The 25,757-nt window shown below is 41.8% G+C and overlaps 1 protein-coding gene across 1 annotated transcript; it reads left to right on the top strand.

Annotated features, from left to right (window-relative positions):
* Positions 1-2,738: 2,738 nt before the first annotated feature.
* MINPP1 (multiple inositol-polyphosphate phosphatase 1) lies at positions 2,739-24,845 on the top strand. Its single transcript, XM_030030801.2, has 5 exons — positions 2,739-3,387; positions 3,630-3,818; positions 4,751-4,848; positions 6,616-6,749; positions 20,961-24,845. Exons 1-5 carry the CDS (start codon positions 2,823-2,825, stop codon positions 21,358-21,360), a joined length of 1,386 nt encoding a protein of 461 aa, XP_029886661.1. The 5' UTR covers positions 2,739-2,822; the 3' UTR covers positions 21,361-24,845.
* The last annotated feature ends 912 nt before the right edge of the window (positions 24,846-25,757 follow it).

Below are 25,757 nucleotides of genomic sequence, written 5' to 3'. Positions count from 1 at the left end.
ATGTAAAATTGGAAAGCTCCCAGGAATCATTTTTGAGGAACCATTTACATCTAAAAAAGCTGTACTAGACAAATGATCAAAACAATTTTGTTTGTCTCACTGATTCTGGATTACCACTGTTTCATAGTAGACAGCATCCTTTTGTTTAAACAATAACTAGTTATTAGCCTCACCTTCTTGCACAAACTTGTATTTTCCATGTTAAACCTGAGCCCTTTCCAGCACAGCTCCACGACCTCTGAAATGCATATGCAATCATTAAGAGTTTGTTTATCTGCTTAATGTGCTAGCAATTAAAATGAGGCACAGTGGGTGTTCCATGTCTCCACTGGGGAGATGTCTTCTGAATCACCATGAGATCGTTCCCCCTTCTTTCAGATCCTTTAGTGTAGCTTAAAGACAGCAGTAGGGTCTTGATGATACATGCAATGATAGAAACTGCTATGAGGAATACTGGTGTAAAATCACCTTGTGCATGAAAACACTCCTTCAAATATTTTAAATACAAAATAAAAGTCTAGAAACTGGGCATATCCCATGCAGAACTGGAAACATACAGTTAGATTTTCATGTGTTTGTTCAAAACAATCTTTTGTGTCCTGATAGAGAATCAGATTTTGCTCCTCTTTCCTGAAGTTACCATTTCAAATACTTCTGACCTCTAAAGAGGAGACAGAAATTTAACTTAGGTTACAAGTGCCAAACCTGTGTGCCTCTCAGCACTGTCCTTGTTTGTTATCGAGATCCCAGCACAGGAAAAGCAGCAAGCTGTGCAAGCCTCCAATGAATAGGCCACAAATGGCAACAGAAACAGTCAAGTAGTTTGTGCTGTGACCGAGACATGGCTGAAACAGAAGGCCCAACAGAACTGAGTGCGTTACCTCTCAAGTGAGATGAAGTTGTTGACCGCTGACATATTTGCTGCTAGGTATTAAGAGGTCACAAATCCAACCCCTTATTAGTTGCATCTCTATGAAACATACAGAACAAAATCCTCACTGTCAACAATTTTTGTTATATACCCTAAAAGTCTCCATTAAGCTTGGTAAGATGTAACCTTTCACACTACAGAGGGTTGAGCCAAAGCCTTCAACAAGATAATTTAATTTGCATACTGTACTATTTCCTTTCCCAAAGCCACCAGGAAACATGGTAAGTAGCCCTGCACAGTATCACTGGGAGGTAGCTAAGTCACACCACTGTGGTTTAACACAGAGAGCCCATAACTTCGCCCAGAAGCTTTAAAACACTTACTTATTGCTATACTTTTCTTTCCCCTTTCTCTCCCGCTTTAAAGGCTTTGACTACCCTAACTGTTTGAGCCTTAGCATATCATTGCCTTAACACTTTGTTTTCGTTATTGTTGAGGTGGGAGAGAGGTGAGATACATACTTTCCAACAGAATTTCACTAGTTGACTAAATATAACATGAAAAAGTATTTATTCAGTGAAAATTCTCAACTGTTTAGGCAATAGCCTGACTGTGTAGGCAGGGAGTAAAGTACCCGATCTTTCTGTGTGTAAAACATAGGTCTCCCAAGGACATGCTGTGGGCCAAAAGCTAAGCCCTTTTCCTGAGACGTGAAATGTTTTTGTTAACCTCAAGCCTTGCTTCCCTACAAATAACTCCGTTTCCTTAGCTACAAGCTGATACTTATTTAGTAGCAAGAGTTTTCTTGAAAACGGGTATCATCAGCACTGGGCACGTTGGGCTTATGCACTTGGCAGATGTTTTGCTTACGCTTTTGCCCAAGCTGTTTTATAACCCAATGTGTCACTGGCTTTTCCACAGGATGCCTCTTTTTATACTTTGCTTTTCTAAGCTTTTCTGGATAGGTCATTACAAATGCTGTCACAGCGTGCTGCCAGTGATGCCAGCAGGATGTGAGGATTATAACTGGTACCGGTGGCTCTCTGTTCATGGCTCCTGGCTGGATGTGCCCCAGGCTGCAAACTTCACAGTCCCACTTGTTCGACTTTCCCACAGCTGCATATTTCCACCTGAACCTGCTCCTGCTGGGAATGCATAAGCCGTGTTAAAAATCCTGATGCCCCGCACTGCCCCTGACCTGCGGTGCCAACCCCAGCAGCAGCTACCCACAATCCCCCTCACAGCAACACTGCCTGTACTTTTGACTGGAATTCAACAGCTTTGCGGCAAAAAGAGCCAAAAATGTCCTTGAAAGCCCCTTCTTAGCTTCGCTTGCCCAATGCATCAGCTGGTGTGATGGACGATGCAGCCCACGTTGGAGGCCAAGCCCTGCCAGAGCGGGCACAAGGTGGGGATGAGGATCGGGGTCCTCAGCATCGTGAGGGGCCATAAATGGGTTGAAAAGGCTTTTTTTTTTTTTCCCACGTGGGTTTAGTCCTAATGGGAGATAGCCCAAGCTGAGGGGACCTGCCGCCTCCCCCCCCCTCCCCCGCCTCACCCGGGGCTACCCCCTCGTCTGGCAGGTGCCCACCCGAGGCAGGCCCAAGGAGGGGACTAGACTCGGAGGGCTTTATTGTCGTGAGGAGGCGTAAACGGGTCAAAAAGGCGGGGGTTTTTTAAACACGGGCGCAGCCCTGAGGGGAGATAGCCCTTCCTGATGGGGGGTAGCCTGGCCTGAGGGGAGTGCCGCCCCGGGGGAGCGGGGGGGGGAGGTGGAGGCCCTGAGGGGAGCCTGTGGGGCGGCTCCCCTCAAGGCCTCCGCCTCCCCCGGGGCGGCCCCCTCGTCTGGCTACAAGTCGCCCGGGTTGACACACGGCCCCTGAGGCGAGTGGAAGCCGAGAGGAAGAGACTTCGCTCCGCCTCTTCCTGCGGGATCCGCGCAGTTGCCGCCATGGCGTCGCGCCGGGCAGGCGTCGCGCTCCCCTCCGCCGCCTTCCTCCTTCTGCCGCTGCTGCTAGCGATGGCGAGCGCGGGGTTGAACGGCTACTTCGGCACCAAATCCCGCTACGAGGAGGTGAACCCGCACCTGGTGGGGGACCCGCTGTCCCTGGGTCCCGCCGCAGCCGGGTCGCGGCTGCCCGCCGCCTGCGCGCCCCTGCAGCTCCGCGCCGTGCTCCGCCACGGCACCCGCTACCCCACGGCCGGGCAGATCCGCCGCCTGGGCGAGCTGCACGCCCGCCTCCTCCGCCGCCGCGCCGCCGCGGCAGCAGCCTGCCCCGCCGCCGCCGACCTGGCCGCCTGGCAGATGTGGTACGAGGAGAGCCTGGACGGGCGGCTGGCGCCGCAGGGCCGGCGCGACATGGAGCACCTGGCCCGCCGCTTAGCCGCCCGCTTCCCCGCTCTCTTCGCCGCCCGCCGCCGCCTGGAGCTAGCCAGCAGCTCCAAGCACCGCTGCCTGCAGAGCAGCGCTGCGTTCCGCCGCGGGCTCGGGCCTTCCCTCAGCCTCGGCAGCGACGGTAAGCCCGGACCAGTCACCCGCCCTCCCTGAGGGGCTGAGGGAAGCCGTGAGGCCAGTCCCACATCGCCCATCCCCAAGCTGAGGGCGACCCTGCGCTCCGCGTCCCCCCGCCGCCGTAGGGACACCGCTGTGGTGGGGGGGACTGTCCCCGGGAGGGTGGCTGGGTGACCGGGTCCCAGTACCCCTCGGGACGGCGGCGCTTCCCCAGACTGTGTCCTTGAAGCCTGCGTTTGCTTTCAGAGGTGGAGGTTGAAGTTAATGATTCCTTGATGCGGTTTTTTGATCACTGCGCCAAGTTTGTAGCCTTGGTGGAAGAGAACGACACGGCGATGTGCCAGGTGAATGCCTTCAAAGAGGGGCCAGAGATGAGGAAGGTCTTGGAGAAGGTGGCGAGTGCCTTGTGTTTGCCGGTGGAGGAGCTAAATGCAGGTAATGAATGCCTGTTACAGCTGGCCTCGGCTCCCAGCCTGGCTGAGAACAACTTCCAAGACGTGTAGTTATGCAGAGTAGGTAATTTAAAATGTGCTGTAAATTGGAGACACAGTCTCTAATTAAATGCATGAGGCTGTAAACTTACATTGGTGTTGCAGTAACGAATGCTTGTTAGTCAGTGGTCAGAAGAAAAAGACGTTTGAAAATATCTTTCTTGTAGATTAAATCAACTTCACCTTTCTTTAGAGGGATGTCAGTGTTATTCTTTTAATTCTGCTTTGTCGAGCAGGTGTAGCTTTTGTACAACCTGTTACAATTCATACGTACAAATAACCTCAGGAAAAGGTGGACCTGTATGTCTGTGTTGTAACTTCACTTGTCCAGAATAGAAGTGCTAGGTTTCCCTGTGTGGTCAAGTGGTGGGGGAGTCACCTGCAATAGGTGTTGCTGTTGTTTCCAGCATGTCCCTAAAGCCACAATCCCAAAGTTGCAACATGCTGCTGTTCAAACTTGGCCGTTAATGTGGAGGGTGAGTAGTGCTAGTCAAAGAATGGTCTGTGTTGAACAGACACACCTTCCCTGCATTGACTCTTCTGTCCTTTGTGGTGATGAGGATGCACTAGCAGTTGACACCTATAGCATGTACATCAGCAGACGTGCAATGTTTGATGTGAAATGCTCTTGTTTTCCCCCTCATAGCAATGTAATGTGAAAAGCATGCAGTCAGAAATTTGGATTCTGCAAAATAATTCTGTTGAAAACTGCTTTTTTTCGGTGCTTGGCCTTTGGACTGGTGGTTATTTATTGGATTACATTGCTTGCATTGCTAAATTGCAATTACATTTTATTTTTTTAGAGGCAAGTTGAGAGAAAGTTGCTACTTGTGTAGCAGTGGTTTATCTTTTGCTTGTTTGTTGGACTTATTGCAGATCTTGTTCAAGTGGCTTTTCTCACCTGCTCATACGAGTTGGCTATAAAAAATGTGACCTCCCCATGGTGTTCACTCTTCAGTGAAGAAGATGCCAAGGTACGTGCTAAATGGGAGAGAGATTTGAGTAGCCTTCAAAAGATGCCTTAGTGTTCAGATATAACTCTTTGCACAGTCAGAAGTGGTAAGCCCTGTGCCCATTATTCTTCAACGTAATGAAGCACTTTGGTCTCCAAAGAGCTCTGAATTAATCAAGCGGCAAGACTGAAATACCCTTCTTTATTCAGGCTGCACCAAGACTGGTGCAGTCTTGATTTGTCCTGATTAAAATTGTCTTTTCCTATTGTGCTTAATTCATATAATACTTTTATTTCTGTAACATCAGAAATGCTCTGGACAGCTTTGTTTTGCATATGGTAATCATATGGTAAAATGCCGTGATTCCAGAGGACATCAAATGAGGTCTTCTAGGTCCTCCAAGAGTCTTTTTGGGGACTTTGGGGGTTTTGGGGACTCTCAGATCTCTAAACCTAATGCCTGTTAATAAAACTAGTAGCACCCGGATAAATGTGATTTATGTTGGTTCCTCTTCTTTCAAAAAGTGCCTTATGTAGCCTTTGATGTTCAGTAAGCCCCCCCTGAGGCTCTTAAGGAAACTTAGCACCCCTGGGAAAGAGGGGAGACCTCTACATAGATAGCTGGTTTGCTGAAGGGTAGGGAATGGAGTTAGGAGTAAATGCTCTCCTCTCAAAGAAGAGCAGGATCACCATGGACTTCTGAGACCTGTGCTGTTCAATATATATATCAATAACTTAGCAGTGAGGTGGGAAAGCTTCCTGATTATATGGAGTTACTTAGGATAGTAAGAATACAGGGTGTTTGAGAGGCTTTGCAGGGGGACCCTGTGAGCGTGAATCACACAGCAGTACAGCAGCAAGTGGTGTTCGCTATGAAGCGATGTGTATGTGGTAAGAAGTTGAAACCTCATATGAGGTGGCCCTCTCTCAGATCCATTGTGCCACTGTGAAATGAAATTTTGATGGTATTGATCCATGAAAATGTTGGCTCAGCTACAGTAAAATTAATGAACAAAAATTTAAAAAAACAACTTTAATGCTAGGAATTGTAAGCAAAGGAACAGAGAACAAGGAGAGCATTGTGTGCCCTTACATTAATCCAAGGCACAGTTCTGTATTTTTGAGCTGTGTGCACGTCTCTAGAATGTAGAAATAGACAAACTCAGTTAAAGAATACGGGATTGCTTCCATCTGAAGAATGATTAACTAAGCTAAGGATCTTTGACCTTCATAAAGCAAAATGACAGATGCTAGAAAAAGCGGTGGATAGTGATTGTCTTGTCAGGTGCAGTACCTAATGGCTACCAAATGAATGTAGCAGCAGGCAGGTTCACAACAGACTGGGTTTTTAACACAGTATGTAGCCAAGCTCTGGGCTACTATTAAGGCTAAAACTTGGTATGTTCAAAAGGGAAATTGGGTTATTGTGGGAGAGAATCCACTGAAGTCTATTAAATTTGTAGAAAACCCACCTTAGGGCTCAAAGCCCTGGGCTGAAAACTACTAGACTCTGGAGAAGTGTGCCTGCTGTTTTCCCTAGGCCTGACTGTGAGCGTGATCAGAGACAGGATGCTGAATTTGGCGGCCCTTTAGTCTGATCTGTTGTGTCTGGTTTTATGCTGAAGTGGTTTCAACTGGAGCCTTGACTTTTGGGGTTGGGGGTTTTTTTTTGTGTGTGTCAAAGAATTGTTTATTTCATGCAGTGTCTGGTAGCATCATTGCTCCAGGTCATGGGGTTTTTATTTTCCCTTAGTGCAATAATAAAAACTTGTGAACTCTGTAACTTTAGGTACTGGAATACCTGAATGACCTGAAGCAATACTGGAAGAGAGGATATGGCTATGACATCAATAGTCGCTCCAGCTGCATTTTATTCCAAGATATCTTCCAGCATCTGGACAAAGCAGTGGAAGACAGCAAAAGGTAGATAAAGGCTTTTGTGCTTTGGCTACAAGCTTTCTGTGGTCAATCCCGAGTTGGATTTAATGTGAATAGCAGTTAAGTACTTTACTTCCAAACAAAACAATGTTAGGAGAGTTTGAGCTAGGAGAATTTTAATGGACAAAATTAAAATTTTTAATAGAGTAGTATTACTGTAAAGAATTTTTTTTTTTTTTTTTAAATTTTATTCTGTTGATGCTCTTGTGCCCAGCTAATGTATTTCCATCTTCTAACTTACTGATCCACACAGGCCTTCAAGGGACAGCCAGGGTGCTGTGTCTGAGAATGATGCTCTCTTCCTGCACAGTTTGAGAAGAGGCCATTGAGTTAAAACAATGAGATTTTTGTTTAAAATGTCCTTGTTAAAATCATTTGTGGTGAAAATGGAAGACTGTGGGTTGAAAGCATCCCCATGATATGTTCTATTATCTGGTTACTTAAGCACTTCAGTGTGGCAGTCTTCTTTCTGCATGTGTTTGATTTGAGTCTCCTGCATTATTAAAGCTTTCTGTTCAGATTAAAGGTGTTGAAATGTAATTATGGAAAGATAATTATTACAGATCAATCCAAACACTTAGTGATTCTAGACCAGAACAGGCTGTCGCAGGATCCAAGAGGCTGGAGCTGTAACAGAAAACCAGCCTTGTAACAAACCCACTTCGTTGTAACTAGGGAAGGGCAGACTTCAGGCAATATACTTGGTGCCCTGCGAGAACAGGAGAAAGACACTACTGTCCTGAAGTCATTGTAAATGCCTTGATTTGTTGCATGAATCCAAAGTCCATAGTTCAGCCAGCCAGTCCGAGAACTCTGTCTAGGATATTTAGTTTGCCATCCTTATTCTTTTACAGCAAAGCTGTAGTTTGGGAACAACACTAGCTGTAGGAAGATATTAGGACTTACAAGTAACTGTTAGTAGACTTGAAGATACAATAACCAAGTGTCTTCAAAGGATGGTGGTGTGAAAGCGGTTTGTCTTCCATCTGTTGCCATGATTTAATAAGAGTCGTTTTGTGGCAGTGGAAGAACAATAGCAGTGGTACTCCATCCGTTGAGTAGTGCAGTCCTCAAAACTGCTTTTGTAGTGTCATGGGTATAACCATCCCTATACTTCATTAAAAATTAGAGATGAGACACCAGTGCTATTTTTGTGTGTTACGCCTATGAGCTGGAATCAGTCAGCAGTTGTGATTCAGTATCTGTTTGGTGTTGATCTCATGTGGATCAGTATGATGGGCAGAAATAAAATAGGAACAAAACTGGGATTTGTTGTGGTGTGGAGAAAACAAAGGCTTCAGTTACAGGTTGGGATGTTTGTGTCACAGAATTACCTGCATTTGCTTTCATGTGCTGGTAATACTTTTTTTTTTTTTTTTTTTTTTTTTTTTTTTTGAGAGCTGCTTTAGGCTTAAATGCAGTGTATTCATATTAGAATTTACAACCTGTGTCCGTGTTCCTCATGCAAACTGAGGAATTACAAATTCATAGTTAGTGATCAGTCACATGAACTAATACCTCAGCGGGTGAGTGTGGAGATATTTGTAAAAGTACACAATATCAAGGATATGATTGTAAGATTGTATAAATATTGTGCTGTCAAATACTTAATAGAAACCAATTTATAAGTAACTTTAACTTACAACCAGCAAATTCAGCTTTGGTGTTGATACGTAAACATTAGTTACATGTGGTGGATGTTCTTGCGTTCCTAGCATCCTCAGGACTTTTATTTCTATATTCAATGTATTAAAGATCTACCTAACACCCAGCAGAATGATGATAATGGCTTTGCTCTTTCAGAAAGAAGAGCCTGAGTCATGGATATGTGAGGCTGGCTATATGTATTTTTTACATGATAACCTGTTAGAAGACCTTTTTTCTTTTTTTCCTTCTAGTTGGCAGACTGAAATTAGAAGTAGCATTCACATTTTGGGTTGGAGGAACGATCCATAAAGTTGACTGTAAGTGTTTCAGAGAAGACAGCAAAGAAGTTTTGTTCCTTTAAGAGCGTGTTGACTGGGGATTCAAGCTGGACATTAACAGTGGTAGAAGAACTGTGCGTTAAGTCAGTTGAAGCATAATTCTCAAACAGTCAGTTGGCTTTTTTTCTGTCCTTTAGTGTGCGATGTGGAGACCCTGTGCTCATCACTGGAGCTCTGAGTGACACAGGAATGTTGAGGTCATGTTTAATACATGACAGGGTTTCTTTCATCTAAAGGGGAGTTATCGCTAGGTAAACAGTACAAGTACTATTTATCTTAATTACTTTTGGGATTTACCTGGAAAATCAGATTGATGTGTCTGTTTTTAAGAGTGTCAGCTTAGTATGCAAGAAGGTAAATGCATTGAAAATTTGCCTTTGATATGTACATGTATGTAGACTTTACCAACACTTGCACCCAGATTGGTGCCTTGGTCCTGCTCTAATGATTGTGTGAGCTCAGGGAAGGGCGCTGTACAGGGTTGGAAGTGAAAGCCGAGGACGGGAACATACAGGACTGCAGCATTGCAAGGCAGTGGTCATCAGGAGCCTTTCTGAATCATACCTGTGCTGTGCACCAGCCAGCATAAAGGAGACATCTCTGTTCATTTTGCCATGAACAGGTTAAAACTTGGCAGTTGGGAACATGAGATAAGTTTGACTTTGGGGAGGAGCCGCTGTGAATGTAAATGTGGGCTGAAGGAAACTGGTGACAGTGACCCCTCTACAGCCAAGCTGTCTTAAGAAATTGTGGTGTCAAATGATTGCTCTGGTGTCTGGAAATCTAAGGCTTGTGTGGGAGTCAGTGATACCTCTGGTTTTGGTAGTGGTGGAGTCAAAGCAGTGGTTATGCTAGATCACAGTTTAAGTAAACTTCTTCACTCCATGCTTTCTTCAACTTACTAGAGAGCTAAGTGAAAAATACATTAGGGCACAGATCATTAACATGTGACTGTAAACAGATTGCCAAGCATGCTGCAGTGATGGCCTCTGTCATGTGCTCTGTCTGTCTCTACGAACAAAGTAAGAACTGGGAATGAGAAGATCAGGAAGAAGTGCAGGTTAACAGAAAAACAGACAAGCAAGGCCCTTAAGACTCTTCTGTCCTGAAATCTGAAAAATAACTTCTAGATGTAGCTTGTCTCATGTAAGGAGAGTGATCAATTTTGTTTCCTTTTAGTGTAAGTTACTCTTTGAGCAGTGACAGCCTTCCAGTCCTTAAATTATATGCATTAGTTGCAGCTGTGTGTCTCAACTGTGTATGATATCCCTGTAAGTTTAATAATAATTAAAAAAAAAAAAAGCCATAGTTGAAAAAAATCTTTATCTCTGCTTCTGATTTGCTGAGAGCTAGATGAGCAGTCACTAAGTTACAAGGTGGAGCAGGCTCCTTGGGGAAGAGCAGGTGCCTGAGGCAGAGCACTGAAGGACTGAGATAACTTCATCCTGTCTTTCAGCTTTGGCTGCAGAAGTTCAGCTGCAGTCTCTGGGGTTCTTGTGTTGTATTGCCACCATAGAGGGAAGCAGGTAGTGAGTGTAGACGATCAGGACCCTAAAAATCTTGCAAAATTCAGAGCTGGGTGAGCAGTCTGTTTAGTGTGCATCATCCTAACTGGGAACTGGAAGCTTCTGAAGTGCATTGCCTTGCACAAAAGGAGCATGTCACTCCATCCCACAACGTAAGGTGGCAGTCTTAGAGCACTGAAGACTTGAGTGTAATCTGAATCGGGTAACCCAGCGCATTTAAGAATATGTGGAAATCTGCCACTGGCGATGTATTGGAACAGCTTGTGTCTCTGCTGATCTAGAAAGTAGAGGTGCAACTAATGCTTTTTCATCTAGGGAGAGAGACTTACCCCAGATTCCGTGGCAATATGAGAGTACAAATGAAAACAAGAAACTGTACCAAAAAAACCCAACCAATGCCTGTGTTAATAACAGTAGAAAATGTTTGATTGTGCATATGTGTGCACGAGTGTCTTTTTTTATGGTATTGTGCAACTTCAGGGCAACAGGTTAAATAGTTTTGCAGCAGTTCATTACTCAGAAAATGAACCTTTGTGATGATGAAATGTCTTTTAGTGGAATGTTGTTTCAATTTAGCAATGTTTAACATTGATTTGTAACTGGCTGGTTGCTTTAAAAATTTAAGAACAACAAATTTAATTCCAGGGCATTCTCTTTGCTTCAAGTTCTCCTTTCTTTCTGGAAAGCTTAGATTGGGCTATCCAAAAGTAGAAAGGGGAGCATTTCTATTCCAGCAAGAAGCTGAGGGATCTGGATTATCTGTTCTGCTCCAGGCTTGGCAGTGGAGAACAGTGTTGGCAACGCTGCATTATTGTAGCATACTTCAAGTATTTATATTCAATAGCTTTGTCCTGTTTTCATTCCCAGTTACAGCTGAATTAAAAAGAGAAACCTTGCTTTTTATTGTAACCCTGTTTCTTCCATGAAGTGATTCTTGACCTTGCGATCCAATTGCTCACTGAACTTAGTTGCCTTATTAGTTGCCTTGTTAAATCTCACTTTTCTTTCTTCTGGGGAAAATATCTTCCGCTGATTAGTCTGTCCTTAAGAAAATGATGAAGATGGTAATAAATACCTATTGCTAATTAGTCCTACCTTCAATTTGCAGTGAAAAAGTTTCAGGCATTTTTAGGATCTTTCATCATACGAATTCCAATAGAATTCTTTGTTTAAACTAGCAATAGCCTCTTCTGTGTAGATCTTGCTGTACAGCAAGATGGTTTTGAAGGCTGTGAAAGGGATTTTCACTATATGATTGCTCTTGTCAACTGTCCCAATCCAGACAGCTGGTGGAAACGTGTTGGAGTATCTATTCAGGAACTTGGGTCTGATGTTGAATCTATTGATAGTTGTATTAGTGACCACCTACTGTTAGCACACCTGTGCGTGGACCTTATTCTTCTGCACCCTTGGTAGCAATAAAGTATAAGTGTCTAATAAAGGTTATTTCTTCAGTGGAAAGCATCTGTTCCTTGAGACCTTACGGCAGTCACAGTGGGCCTTTCAGGACCACATTCCTCCATACCTTCTTACCAGTCTGTAAGGAAATGTCATGGTCACATTTCTAAGGAGAGGTTGAGGGCCAGGACTCTGTCTTCCATAGAAATTTTCTTAATTACCAAGACCAAATTGTATCACAAGAGGTGAATGTAAAATTAAACCAGGTGGTTTGTTGTACTGAAATGGCATACTTGGGCAGTTGTCTTAGTCCATAAGGCACTTTATTTTTGTGAAGATGTAAGAATTGCATTTTTGCCAAGTGATCCTGTTAGGGATGGAAAATACAGAGTCAGGCTATGCAACTGTGTGGCAAAGAAGCTAATGGGGAAATACTCTTCACTAAACTGTTGGGTTTTCCCCCCACTGGAGCCTAGGCCTTAATGAAAGTGCCCCTGCTCTTCATTATATTGGTAAAACTGCCAGGTGGGAATACATGCATGCATGTTCACTTGCAGTTGTGCTGCAATGGAAAAATCCTTGAAAGGCTGCTCTTACCAGTCAGCATTTGTTTAAACAGTTAGAAAGTGTCCAATTTCCCAAAGCTGTGGTATTTAGAGACACTTCTACATCAGGATGTAGAGGAGCAATCAATGAGTATCACCTTACCTCAGAGGAAGCATTGAGTTCTTTGTGGCTGATATGTGGGCTACAGCTAGTGACCAAAACCTTTTTTTTTTTCTTTTTTTCTTTTTTTTTTCTTCCCTCCCCCCCTGCCTCCAGCATGGTGCTGATGGTAGGAATAACCTGAGACTTGATGGGCCCCCATCACTCCTCAAGAGGCATATCTCATCTGTGTGTTGCATGGAACTGTTGGGACTGCCAGCTCAACCCCATTGCTTGCTGGCTTCTTGCCTTGTTGGGAGACTTGGCACACTGAACTTGAGAGGAGAAAGGGGAAACACTATGGTTGCAGGGGGAAGCCCCTGTTGCTGCAGTGTAGGGTATGGATCTGTAGGAAAACTGTACATAGAAGGGATAAAGATGTGCATTGCCTTTCAGCTGTGAGATGCCCAGGTAAGCCTTATATCTGTGATCTGGGAGTGCTGCTCTGCCAACAGGAGCTCTGTATGTTGGTGAGAAATCCGTGTATTTTGGTAGTTAATGCAATAGGAAGCTGCTAATCTTACTAAAAAACCCCCACCTTAACAGCTATACACTGGGGCAGGGGTGGATTTGAAAATTGGTTGTGGCACACATTAAGGATATCAGCTGTTCATTAAAGCTGTTTTATACTTTTTTGCTTCTAGCTTCAAATATTTAACAAGTCTGCCTTTCTTGCTGGTGAAGGAGAATATGAAATACCTATTATTACTTGTACTGTCCGACTGGATTACCATAAGGCTCTGGAAATTGGGAGGTATGCTTTGTGCAGCCATCTCAATATTTAAAGTATGTGGCTAATGATTGAAAATGCTAACCTAGCTGCACATGCACATTGCAGAATATTTGGTAGTTTCCTCTGAGAGTAAGCAGGTTCAAGGTATTTAAAAAAAAAAACTTACTTGAATTTGAATGTAGTTCAAGATCAAGTGAAGGTGATCTTTGTAGTTATACCAGGCTAAGCCATAAGGTAAACAGCTTAACTTGCCAATGTATTCGTAGGTTTTATTGTTTCATGTCATTTGCCTTCCTCTTTGCAGGTCAGTTCACAATGCAATTGATAACCTTTTTGTAGTCATTTACTACTGTGCCCTAATCACTCCTTTCAAACCCATGACTCAGTACAAAAGAATTCAATATATGATCTAAAAACAAATAACTGTTCAAAACTATCTTTTTATTGTATGTACAAAGGGAACAGAGCAAAAAGCTTCCACGTATGCAGTAGAAATTATATAATTGGATTTAAAAAACCCCTTTTGCTCAGATCTGAATGAAGTAATTTCTTTTAATAAAACTTCCTGTTTGCTGCTGGGATCCAACATTTGCACAGTGCAGGTTCTTGGCTCTCTGGGTGCATCAGCAGGTTCAGGATGTCCTGTGTCCCTTGGTGGGAGTTGTAAATCAATGTGTCTGATCACCCACACAGTAGCAGAGCAGCTCCAAAGGAGAACCAGGGCTATGACATGTAGACATGTAATTTATATTACTTGAAGTGTGGGGCATTTTGTAGCCAGATGCATACTACATGGGCTTAGTTCAAGGTATGAAGTGGCTCTTGCAGAGCCAGGTCAGTAGTGTTGGTACTGTGCTCCCCAGCAGGTCCCTTTCTCAGAGGGTATGGAGGTGTGGGTGACTCTGTGTGGCTTTGTATGGGGCTCCTTCAGTGGTGTCCCCACTGTGTCCCCTGGCTCTTTGGGTTACTAGGAAAGCCTGTGATGAAAGCTTCTGGACTAGGTGCTTGTCACCTCATCTGCTAAGTACATAGTGATATATAAAGTTACCAAAAAAAAAAAAATTGCCTGACTTCAGTATATCTGTTCAGAGAGGAGAACAGGTGGTGTGCGTGTGATGGGTAAACTGATCCCTGTAATAAGCTGTTGATGTTTTCACAGAACAACCTGCCAGCTGTACAGTTCAATAGACTATACAGTTTACACCTGAAAAATATGCAGGTCTTGATTTCATTTCCAGAAAATCAGAGAAATGGGATGACTTCACTAATAAACTGTAAATGCCTCAAACAGCAGCTTTGTATCATATTGTATGGCTGGTTTTGATAGCTCCATCTTTCAAAGGTGGGGCTTCTGAAATGATTAAAGGGTGCTTTTGGGGAAACCAGGTAGAGACGTGAAATTCTCCATAGATCCTTGTAGCACATTCAGCAGCATCCCTGTGTCTGAATTTCTGAAGTGTGTGTGTGTTTGCTGACTTCTCTCAGATACCTGGGCAGTCCAGGGGACCTCCCTTGGGAATGTGTCTTTTCATCTATCTGCCTAGAGCTAGATATTTAAAGTGTTGCTTGTGCCTTTCAAACCTCCCAGAATGTACTTAATCTCACATTAATTACCTAATACTTGTTTGCTCTGAAAGGTATCTCATCAATGTTTATAGTCATATCCTTTTATTTAAGGAATTAAAAAAACAAGCAAAACAATACCTACGCAACTAACACACAAGTGAACTGATCTAACCAGTATTCACCTCAGGCAGGAAGAGTTTGACAAGTGGCATGACCCTCTTGATTTGGTTTTGGCTCGTCATGATGGTTCAACATTTAGCATCAGCACGATGCTGCTGCAGTAATGCATTTAATCTCTGAGGTCTGTAAGAACGTTAGAGGTGGGATCATTCAGAAAAGAGCCTTTGAAACTGCAGAAGCTCAGAAGTGAAATGCAGTGAAGCCTAGTTAGCTTTGGGTGATTAACTTTTGCGGGACTAGATAAGACCTGTTGCCTTTTAATCAGGGTTTTAAATGAATTTTGTGTAATCGTGTCAGCTTTTCAAATTTGCCTTTGTCAGGAGTGAGCTCATGTATGTTCTTGTTAGAAAAGAAGAAAATTTTTATCTTGTCAGTATTTGTGGTGGCATTTTGTTGTGTTAGTACCGATTCTGGAAATGAATGAGCACAGCTGTCTTCTGTTCTACTATTTAAGGTGGAAGTTTTGACACATAAGGACTTAATACTGTTTGGCAGATTTTTTTTTTTTTTTTCCTTCTTTCCATGGGTGATAACACTCTGAGCAACATGACTGTTAAGTATTTCTGCTGCCCTCTGAGTCCTGCCACTGCATTCCCTGATCTCTGCTGTTTCCCTGTAGATTTAAGGTTCCTCCAGCTGTTTTTTCCAGAAATAAATCACAGGAGGAGGTGGGAGGGATGGAGAATTCATCCCATAGCTGAAAACAGATGTTTTTGAGTCCTTTGTCCTGGCTTTCTTATTGGGGAGAAAAAGGAAATAATATAGTCTAAGCTTGCTTGTTTAACAGTTATTAAAACTTACCTTCTTTGAAGTTGTTAGAGGGATTTTTACATGAGGTTTGAAGGTTGGCCAGTTAGGCTTTGCTGTAGGAAATGTTTCTTCTTATCCCACTAGTTCATGGGGTTTGGGTTATCTCTAGCTGAAAGCCATGTTGGTGCTTAGGAAAATAAACTTTGGTTAGAAGAAAGTTCATTTCTTCTGTGTCGAAAGTGATATATCAGTAGTCCTAGGAAGAGTAGGAACAATCTGCTGTTGAGGATGGGTGAGCTGATGCGGAAGTTTCAGGGTTAACTCGAATCTACTGACATTAAGGAGAACTAGAATTTGCCTGAATGATAAATCCCATGTCTGTGCTTCTCCACAGTGCCCTTTTTTCCCCATGGTGAGACTTAGCTTTTGGGGTTGTGCTAGTAAATTGTTCAGTAACTTCTTCATTTTCATCTGTGGTCAGATTTACTTAGAAGGTTGCAGCGTGGGCAGTTCAGTAGCTGAAGTTGACACATCTCTTCCATGAACCCTGCTCGTATTCCGCCTAGTGACAGCCACTTCTTCTCATTTGTAAGTGCCCCATAAAGTGAATACGAAACCAATCGCCAGCAATCACTTTCAGACAAGCTCTTAATATTTTATGGCAAAGTTCTATGCACAGTCTCTTCATCTCCCTTTAAAGTTGGAATTGAGATTCCCCCCCGCACCCACTCATTGTGCTTTCCCAAGTCATTTACTACTAAATAAAAGAGAGGAAAAAAGTGAATTGAAATATCATTAGCAGTTGCCAGAGTACAATGTTGAGAACTTTGATGCTTCCATGTGATGCTGAGTCATTGATCGATTGTAAAGAAGATGGAGTGTGGAAACATCAGGGCTTCTGTTTAATATTTTATTAGCCTGTGCTACTGTTCTGAATTTATCAGTATTTTGTTGATTGTGCTTTGCGCTCCTGTCTTTATCAGAAATATCGGGGCAGTAGTAACCTTTGCCTGCGTACATGCTCTGAAGAGGCAATCTTTTGCGATTTCCCCATAATTAAAAATATTACTATTGCTGTTTTAACCTTGCTGGTGATTTTTATTGTCGTTATTAGATGATATGAAACCACATGTGAACTGGAGTCGTGACCCCAGAGACTGAACAGGGAGTGCTTGAGTAGTCTTAGAAATCAGATATCCAGCACCCGTGAGAAACCAAGTATACTGTGTTAAAGAGGCTATTGAAAACTCAGGATTGTATTGTATAAGGAAACAGTTTTAATCCTCGTTAAAATAATACGGTGGGATAGCTGTGAGTGGGAGAGGTTTATTTTGTCTCCCAAGGTGGTTTGGCCTGTCAGCATGAGGATTTCATGAGACTAAAGCAGGTGAAATAACTCAAGTTACAGTGTGAATGAGTGCCTTGTTTATTCCTTCTTTTCTTTTCATTAGATTTTCTTTCCTTGTTCTTTAAATCTTCTGTGTGTGTATATGTGTATATGCTATAATTTGTTTCCTGTTTTGGAAATGTATGTCTTGCTGGTTTTTTTAACTAAGATGTTAACCATATTTTTTGTGATTTACTTCCATGTTAAAATTCCTGCTAACATCAGCAGGAAACTAAAGCCAAACCTTGCTTAAAGCCAGCACTGATCGCCAGAATGTTAATTTTTTTTTTTTCTTAGCAGCTCTGAAACCTTTTTTTTGGGGGTGGACTAGGTATGTGAAATCCCTCCCTGTGGAGTGAATGATGACTATGTAACACTTGTTTTGGAAACTCCAGCAGCATATTTACATTACTAGCTTCCTTGCTTAGTGAACTATAAAATACAGACCACCATGTTTGGAAGCAGGCATGTGTATAAGCGCATGCAGCTGGGACAAAATGAAAATGTGCGACAGCTAGGTGATACTCCCCCAGGAGTGCTAGAAGAACTTGAATGAAATAGCTGAAATAACAGCTGGTACATGTTGGTTTCAGCCAAGAAGCTTGTGGGGGCTGGCAGGTGTGATGATTTTAAAACAAATCATCAAATAAAGGAAAAAAGAAAAAAGCAGCTCCAGGAGAGAATGAGAATTACAGGCCAGTCTAGTAGAAATAATGATTGAGACTAGCATTGGTAAGCACCTTGATGAATATGATATACCAGAGTATTGTCAGTATGGCTCTTTGAAAGGAAAACATACTTTTTGGAGCTCTTGGGAGAGATCAGCAAGCATACAAATAGGGTGATCTGGGAGACACAGTCATGATTTCCAAACATCTTTCAACAGGTTTCCTTATCAAAAGAAATCAAGCAGCCAGGGTTAAGAGGTAAGGTCCTTACATAGGTTAAAAAAAAAAAAAAAAAAAAGAATAAAAGTACAGTAAATGGAGGGTAGGGTAGGGTTAGCTGACTGATTCTTCCTAGCAGAGGCAGGTCTCTAGTGGAGATAGATCTGCAAGGATCAGGGCTTCTCAGCATGTTGTAAATGACGAGGGGAAAAAGAGGTAAGACAGAAGTGGCATTGCAAATGCAGCACTTTTATTCAAGATAAATAAGATAAATTGTTTCTACTATGAGGATTGTAAAAGGACCGTGTGAGACTAACTGGGCTTGGAAATTGCAGATATGTGAAGTAATCCACATGGTAAAAATGATCTTGTAATCATTTGTCAGATAGGGTCTGAGAACTTACTGCTCAGGAGTTTGAGTTTTGAGGTTGTTATAGTTGTCTGGAAGTATCTCCAACTTATGTAAGTGAACTAGAAAAGGTATTAGATGTCGTGAATTAAGAAAACAGAGCATCATAGGTGCAGCATGGATTTATGAAAAGGGAAGAGAAAGGGGTTGAAGGATCCAAAAGCTTTACAATTTTAAAATGAGGGAAGGGGTCATAAATAACAAGGGGAGAAATGTAAGCAGAACCACTGATGTTGGAGGAGCTGGAAGAGGGTCTATAGTGAATGTATACCTCTTGGTGAAGCAAAGGCATGGGTGGAAGAAACCGCACTGTCTTCCATACAGAACCCCCCTGGTGTTTTAATGCTTCTTTGGAACAGGAAACAGGGAGGCAGGTTTCTGACTTTTTTTTTTTTTTTTTTTTTTTTTTAAGCGATGCTTTGGCTAAGGGGAGAGTATGTGCATGTATGTGCATACATGTCTAGGGAGTATAGTCAGAAGAGCTGCAGGCTCACCAGGGAGCAGGACGGTGCAAGGTGTGTTTCAGACTGCACAAACAGTACAGAGCCAATCCTGTGTCTGTACTGAATTCTGGCTTATCTGATCAAGGCTTATCTGATCAAAGTTTGAATCTACAGGCAAGTCCCCCAGTTAACCATTTTTCAGTTGCTTCAGAATTTAGGTTGGAGCGGAGGAAACGCCTCCTTTTCAGGCCAATCAAGAAGTGCCTTATCTGTGGGTGGACTTTACTGGCAGCTAGAGTGTGGCCAGACACCACCTCTTGTCTCATGAAAGCTAAATGTGTATTTACATCTGGTAGAACAATTGACCTGGGCTTCTGAGTGCCACTTGGAGATGGTCCCAAAAAGACATCATCCTTCTCTGGAGCAAGGGGCAGGTTTTCATCTTGGCTGATGGTTTCTTGTGCACCAAGCCAGCTCTTATCTTTCCTTTGGTTGACCAATGTGTAACCTTTTGTTGCACAAACTGTCTTCATTTTAGGCTTTGTTTGTGGTATGAATCAGTGGCTTAATTTGCTGGCCTGTGTGCTGAGGGACTGTAATCTTCTTTTTGACTAGTTGGTATTCTCGAGAATTAGTAATAGCAGTAGTCCTGCTTATAATTTGGACTAATAAATTGTGGAGGGACAACTGTTTTCCTCTGACTGAATTGCTGTCTTCAGACTAAGCTTTAGTAAATGCTGATGTACCTTCCAAACAGCTGAACCATATTATGGGGGGAAGGCAGTATTTTGCTGTCAAATTATGATTCTTATTCTGGCATGATAAGCAGTTAAAAGCATTGGTGGTCGTAGAGGTAGGCAAGAAACACTCCTTAAAATCCTGCACTGGTGGTGGTGTGCCAGGGAGGGAAGCAGTTTGCGTGTTAAATTAATTTGCTTGTGTAGGCAATCATGTGGTTGTAGCTAGGTCAGAGGGTAGTAGGGGTTTACTGTAGTTTCTTAATGTGCCAGTAAGTTTTTACTTAGACTTAACTTTCATCTTGAAACTGAATTGTCACTTATCCTTTATTACAGCAGTCAGAAAAGGTTTTTGATCCTCGAATCTAGCAAAATTAATGCTGAAAACTTTAAAACTTTCCAGGTCTAAAATGATGATAATGTGGGGGCTTGTCTTTGCTGCACCTTGCATTAATTTAGGCAGAAGCTTATTAAGAAGACTTAAAAAAAAATCTGTTGTTTGAATAGCTAAAGAAAAAGGGTATGTTTTAATAATAAATCATTGGTCTTTGTAAAGTGGATTGTGTCCTGGATGATGTCACTTAATAGTTCATTATGCTTTGTCATTCAGGTACTTTTTGTGTCTGCCAGGGAACAACCAAAAAAAAAAAAAAATTGACTCTAATCAATCCTATTTAAATGCAGCTCAGCATCCTGGGAAAAGCTGTTATATTTATAGCCGTAGGTTTGTACTAAAGCAAATTTGTGAAACTTGTAGTAAAAATTTATTTGGTTAAAAGGAAAAAAAAAAGTCTCAGGGAGTTTTTCCAAACAGCCCATGATGGGGGAATAGCTACATGTATTTGCAACAGATCTGTGTTAACAGAAATAATGAGTTACTGTGACATCCTCGAGCCTTCCCATGTGCTGACAGTGGAAGGGGACTCTGTCACATGCAGTGAAGGGCTTGGCTTGGTTTGTATGTTAACAAAGCCTTGCAGCTGGCTTGGTGATTTGCTGCCCTTCTCTCAAATTCCTGATGGGAGGGCACAGTGCTGTTGAAAGATCTTATATTTAATCCAAAACCCGTATATTAATTGTAGCATGGTCACTGGATCTTTCCATACCTGGGAAGAGCACAAGTGACTAGATTTACACAGAGTTGGAGAATTGTACTGAGTATATGGACGCATACTATTAATCTGTCTCTTGCTTTTGTTTACCGTATTTATATTAGACTTTAGCTGTAGCCTAACTACATTTATTACAACTTCTTACATTTTATGTAAGAGCCAATACCTTCAGTTGGGACAAAATTTAGGAAGCTTGGGTGCTTTAAAAAAAGTCTGTAATATACTGAAATTTCCAAACAGGTTTTTATCGAGTATTGGAGTAAAACAAGTTCAAAGTCTACTTCTTAAGCCTTTGTTGCTGACAGCTGTGCAATATGTTGGTATGTTTGTTTTAAAGCACAGGCTCTGGCTCATCCTTTGTTGTTTTTTCTTTTTTAGTTCAAAACCCATTTCTTCACCTTTGATTGTACAAGTTGGACATGCAGAGACCCTTCAGCCACTGCTTGCCCTTATGGGTTTCTTCAAAGATGATGAGCCTCTCAAGGCAAACAACTATGTCAGACAAACGCATCGGAAATTTCGCAGTGGACGGATTGTGCCTTATGCAGCCAACCTGGTATTTGTGCTTTACCACTGTGATCAAGTGAAAACCTCTAAAGAAGAGTATCAGGTGCAGATGCTGCTGAATGAAAAACTGATGCCGTTTCATCACTCGAATGAAACTATCTCTGCTTATGCAGACCTCAAGGACTATTACAAGGACATCCTGGAAAACTGCCACTTCAAAGAAGAGTGTGAACTACCGAAAGTTAATATTACTGCTATTGATGAACTTTGAGGGAATGAAGTGGAGTGGGTGTTCTGCAAATTGATCTCGGTTCTATTCGACAGACATTGTGAACAAGCACTTCTGATGATTGCTGCTGCTGTGTTGACTTTCTAAACTTGTGGATTTGATGGGTTGTCTGTTAGCTCAATGCACTGTTTGTTTATTACATAAGGAGAATTACAAATGCTGTAACAGGGATATTGCTGAGCATTTGTAACAAATACATAATGCAAGATGAAGCGTTCCTGTATTGTTTATATGTATGAATAAGTAATTTCATTGGTCACTAGTCTTACAAATGTGCTGTAGATGGATTTAAGAGCTGGGGCAACTTCTGTTTTATCAGAGCTGAAGGTGGTTGGACTGATTCAGTATTGCTTTGCACTGCCTGTTTTGCTAGCTACTCTTTTCCTGTGGCAGGCATGAAATAATTCAAACCTGTGAACTTTTTTGTTCCTTTTCCTGAGCTTCTAGGAGGGAGAGGGTACATAGTCCTTCTCCACAGCTGCCCAACTTCTTCCTGGACAGCACCATGGCAACATCTTTTTCTTGGGCATTTAAAGCAGAAGGAGTTGTAGTGTTCCTGCATGCATTATCTACCTGAAAAGGGTCCAGGACTTAAAAGTCTTAGTCATCATCAACCCATCCCGCATAGCAAATTAGCTTCCAGGGTAAGTGAATTACCTTTAAAAAGAAGAGAAAAAAAAAAAAGTGAGGAAGTGGGAAGTAGTTAGTCTTCTTTTAAGGTGCTCTGGGAGATGCAGCAGTTGTTCTCTAGGTAATCTGGTGTGTCCTTTCACTTGACACCATCAGTTTCTTGTGTTAAATGTTTGGGCTGGGGCATTCAGGTTAGGCTCTACTGTGGCTATGAACATCTTGGCCCTGTCTGGGTGCTGACAGTTTTCCTAGCAGCTCTGGTTGGAAGGGACCTCTGGAGGTCTCCAGTCCAGCCTCCTGCTTGAAATGTGATTGTTGCTAATCCTAAATCCCAGCAGGTTTTGGACTATAAAAAGTATCTGGTTGAGACTTGACTTCTGCCAGCTTTAAGGCACCAGACGTGGTATCACTTATGTAGGCCTTATACATTCAATGTGCCACCTTGTTCTTGAAATGAAGCTGCTTTTAAAGAACCTAATTGCATACAAGTACTGATGATCTTTTAAAGCAGCTGCACTTGAAGTAGGTTCACTCACTACTGAAAGTTGGGAAATATTTCAGAGCTCTGCAGTGTGGCAGAAAAAGAAAAATGGAGGTAATTGTCCAGAAATGTCTGAAATGCAGTCAGATAAAAATTCCTTCATCCCCAAGAAGGGAATGGCTGTATGAACAAGTTGCCCCAAAGCAAATGAGGGTGTGGATTTATGGTGCTGGTAGCTCTTGAACTGTATACTCACACCCTATAATGAGTGTTCCAGAGCTCACCCCATAAAGTGAGGCGTAGTTTGCTCTGTTTACTGAGGAGGGGGTGAAAAGTTGGTTTAAGTGGTTACCACAGGGTTTCAGGTGCGCTATAAACATTTATACCCTCCTTTGCTGCAGGGTATCTTCTTTTTGTAGGGTCACCTTCAGAACTGGGAACTTAACTGCTGCAAAAACAAAAACAGGAAAGAGAAAGCCAAACTGGCTCAATGTTGAGGAGTTAAACTTGGTGTATAATTTTAAAATTTTTTCTTGAGGACTTAGGCTTCTGTCACTTTTATACAAGCCATATTAACAAAAAAAAAGCACTTAAGGTTTACATATCTTAAGTTATGGAGCAACTGAAAACCTGGTTTTTACTGTTGTACTCCAAGTTAAGGGCTTTTCCCTACGTTGGGGTATAAGGCCCTGTTTTGTTAGTGCACTGATTTCTGTGTTGACAAAGGTTCTGATTGCTGAAGATACTAATTAAAACTGCTGGATATTTCAGCATTAACATCCTGGTGAAATACTTGCCTGTGTTAGCTCTGCAGCTCTTTTTCTGAAACTGCTGAAATTGTTAGGGAGGAATATTGATGCTGAAACAAATGTAGGAATATAGGTCAGGATAATTGTCAGCCCCAGCATATGACTTTTACTGCTGTATGAGCTTTGCATTTCTCCTTTTGTTACATGATCCTACCTTGAGACTAAGTCAGCTGATCATAATTACTGTGACAGGTGCCTGTTAGGAACTTTATTGCAACATTTGAGGCAAGCTACAAAGAAATGAACCTTTGTTTAAAGGCAGTTAAGTTTGGTAAATAGCAGATAGAAGAGTGAGAAAATGTACCTTTGAACAAATATTTTTTTTTCTGTGAGTCAGTAATCCTGTGATGATTCATGATTTGAACAGAAGGGATGAAAGCCTGACTATTGGGGATGAATGGAGGATTTCTGTTGTCAGTTCAGTGAGACTGATTTTAAGACACTGTGTTTGTTAAAAGATACATCCTTCTTCTGTATGGAGGAGGAATACATTGCACTTGACTGCTTTTTTGATCCTGTGTCAGATGAGGTGGAGGAACCAAAAAATTGCTTTTACAGTGAAACATCGTTTGCTTCTGCATTACCAAGTTGATTGTATGCTTAAATTCTGTGTGAAGGGCTTCAAGGATGACTCTTCAGAGGCTGTTTTCCTATTTTGCCTTGGAGTACAGGTCCATCATACCTCCAGAATAACAGATATATCTTCAGTGGCTGTCAGCAATTAACTGAAAAGGAAAATGTGCTGTTTGGTTTCTAATCTGTATTTAAAGGATACGCTGACTCACTCCTTTGGCAGAATTAGAGGCTGGATGTGGAAACTTTGCACAATTGTAGCAATAGAAGTGTTTGAACATGTAAATATTCTAGGCACTTGTTCATGTGACTGATTCTTACCATTAGGGAGGTGTCTTCAGTATGATCCTTTTATCTAGTAAATATATAAATTTGTTTATATACTAAAAAGGAAAACTAAAATGGATCAAAGTATTTCCATAAAGTTGGGCACTAGCTCAGTGAGCAGTGTTTGAACAAGCTGCCATATCTCATGGCATTGCAGATTACCATCTCCTCAAAAAATCCTGCAAGGAAAATAATGCTTTCTCTTCCTTCATGTGGCTTTGGACAAAATGCCTCATCTCAGTCATCCGTTGAGGACTTTGCAACCTTTCTCAAACTGGAAGCTTTCACTGATGAAAAATACCAAAAGTGTTTGTGGATGCTAGCCTTAAATACGTTTGAAATGTGTTTTATTTTGTTAAATGCCTAAAGCTTAACTAATCATTCTGGCAAATTCATTTTTTCCTCGTAGTAAGTACTGCTGCTGTAATTCTGGTGAGCAATGAGCTGTCAAATTGCTGGAAGCAATGTGAATTTGTAATAATATGGTACTAACTGGATGAATTTTGAGAACTTGTTTTGGATTTTTAGTGCTGTGAAATAAAACTGCACACTTTCCTCATCTCTGTTTTTATAAGCAGTAATAATGACATGATCTTTAGTATAATGGCTGTGTTCTGCTTCAAAATACATTTGGTAGGTTACTATTACTTACACTGATGTCTCTGATTATTTTAAGTTGTCAGATTGCTTGGTGATTAATACAAAATGCCTTAATTAGTTTTTTACACGCATTTTGATGTGGAAAAATTTACTCTTGTTTCCAGCAGCCCTGGTTTTAAAAACAGCGATAGCTTCCTGACCAGGTTTTTGCAGATAATACTATAGTATGCAAAATGTCTGGAAACGTCCTGCCTTTTGAAGTGTACTGAGGTTTACATACATGTTTTTGAGCAGTCCGGAATCTGCTGCAGTATTATTTTTCTAAACATTATCACTCTCTCAGTAAGAGATTGACACTGTTGATTTGATAAAGAATTAGAAACATACATCATGCAGTACTTTCTAACCTGTCATTTCTTGTAGGTATTTAGCAATAGATGCTCGTTATTGAGTATCCATTAACTACTTAGTTTGTTAATTCTCTGATTACCTGTACGTAAAAATAAAGTCTTGCCTGCAGCATCCTCATGCGCTGAGGATACAGCGCTTTTGTAAGTGTGCTGTGGCTGGAATGGCGTAATTTTTGATCAAGGGCTGTTTCTTCATTTTTGGAAGTATTTAAGACAGTTTGAAATAGAAAACAATTGATGCTGTTTTGTTTAAAACAAACAAACAAAAACCCCCAAACTGTATAGTCATAGGAAAAGGAGTGAAATGTCTCAAATTAAGATACCAAAACTATGTATAACCTTCTAGGGGAAGAACATGATCACCACCATTCCCCTTCCCCCCCTCCTTCTTTGGATGTATTAAATGGTCATTTTGTTAGTTGTCTAACTTTTCAAAAGGAAGTTAGTATTATCAGATGTTAGTTTGCAGTTGCTGGTATGGGAGAAGTAATGGTTTATCTTTGAATTGTTAAATTCTTGCTTTCTTGGGCTCTTAAGTTATAGACTATT

Source organism: Aquila chrysaetos, chromosome 11, assembly GCF_900496995.4.
Source record: "Aquila chrysaetos chrysaetos chromosome 11, bAquChr1.4, whole genome shotgun sequence".
In the NCBI taxonomy this organism is placed as follows: domain Eukaryota; kingdom Metazoa; phylum Chordata; class Aves; order Accipitriformes; family Accipitridae; genus Aquila; species Aquila chrysaetos.
This window is presented reverse-complemented; position numbering and strand designations above follow the sequence as displayed.

What these genes read in the sequence shown, in the direction of transcription:
- MINPP1 (XM_030030801.2), top strand. Translation starts at nt 2,823, where the DNA reads ATGGCGTCGCGCCGGGCAGGCGTCGCGCTCCCCTCCGCCGCCTTCCTC. An exon ending in CCTCAGCCTCGGCAGCGACG is followed by an intron (nt 3,388 to 3,629) that starts GTAAGCCCGGAC and finishes GTTTGCTTTCAG; the next exon opens with AGGTGGAGGTTGAAGTTAAT. An exon ending in TCAGTGAAGAAGATGCCAAG is followed by an intron (nt 4,849 to 6,615) that starts GTACGTGCTAAA and finishes CTGTAACTTTAG; the next exon opens with GTACTGGAATACCTGAATGA.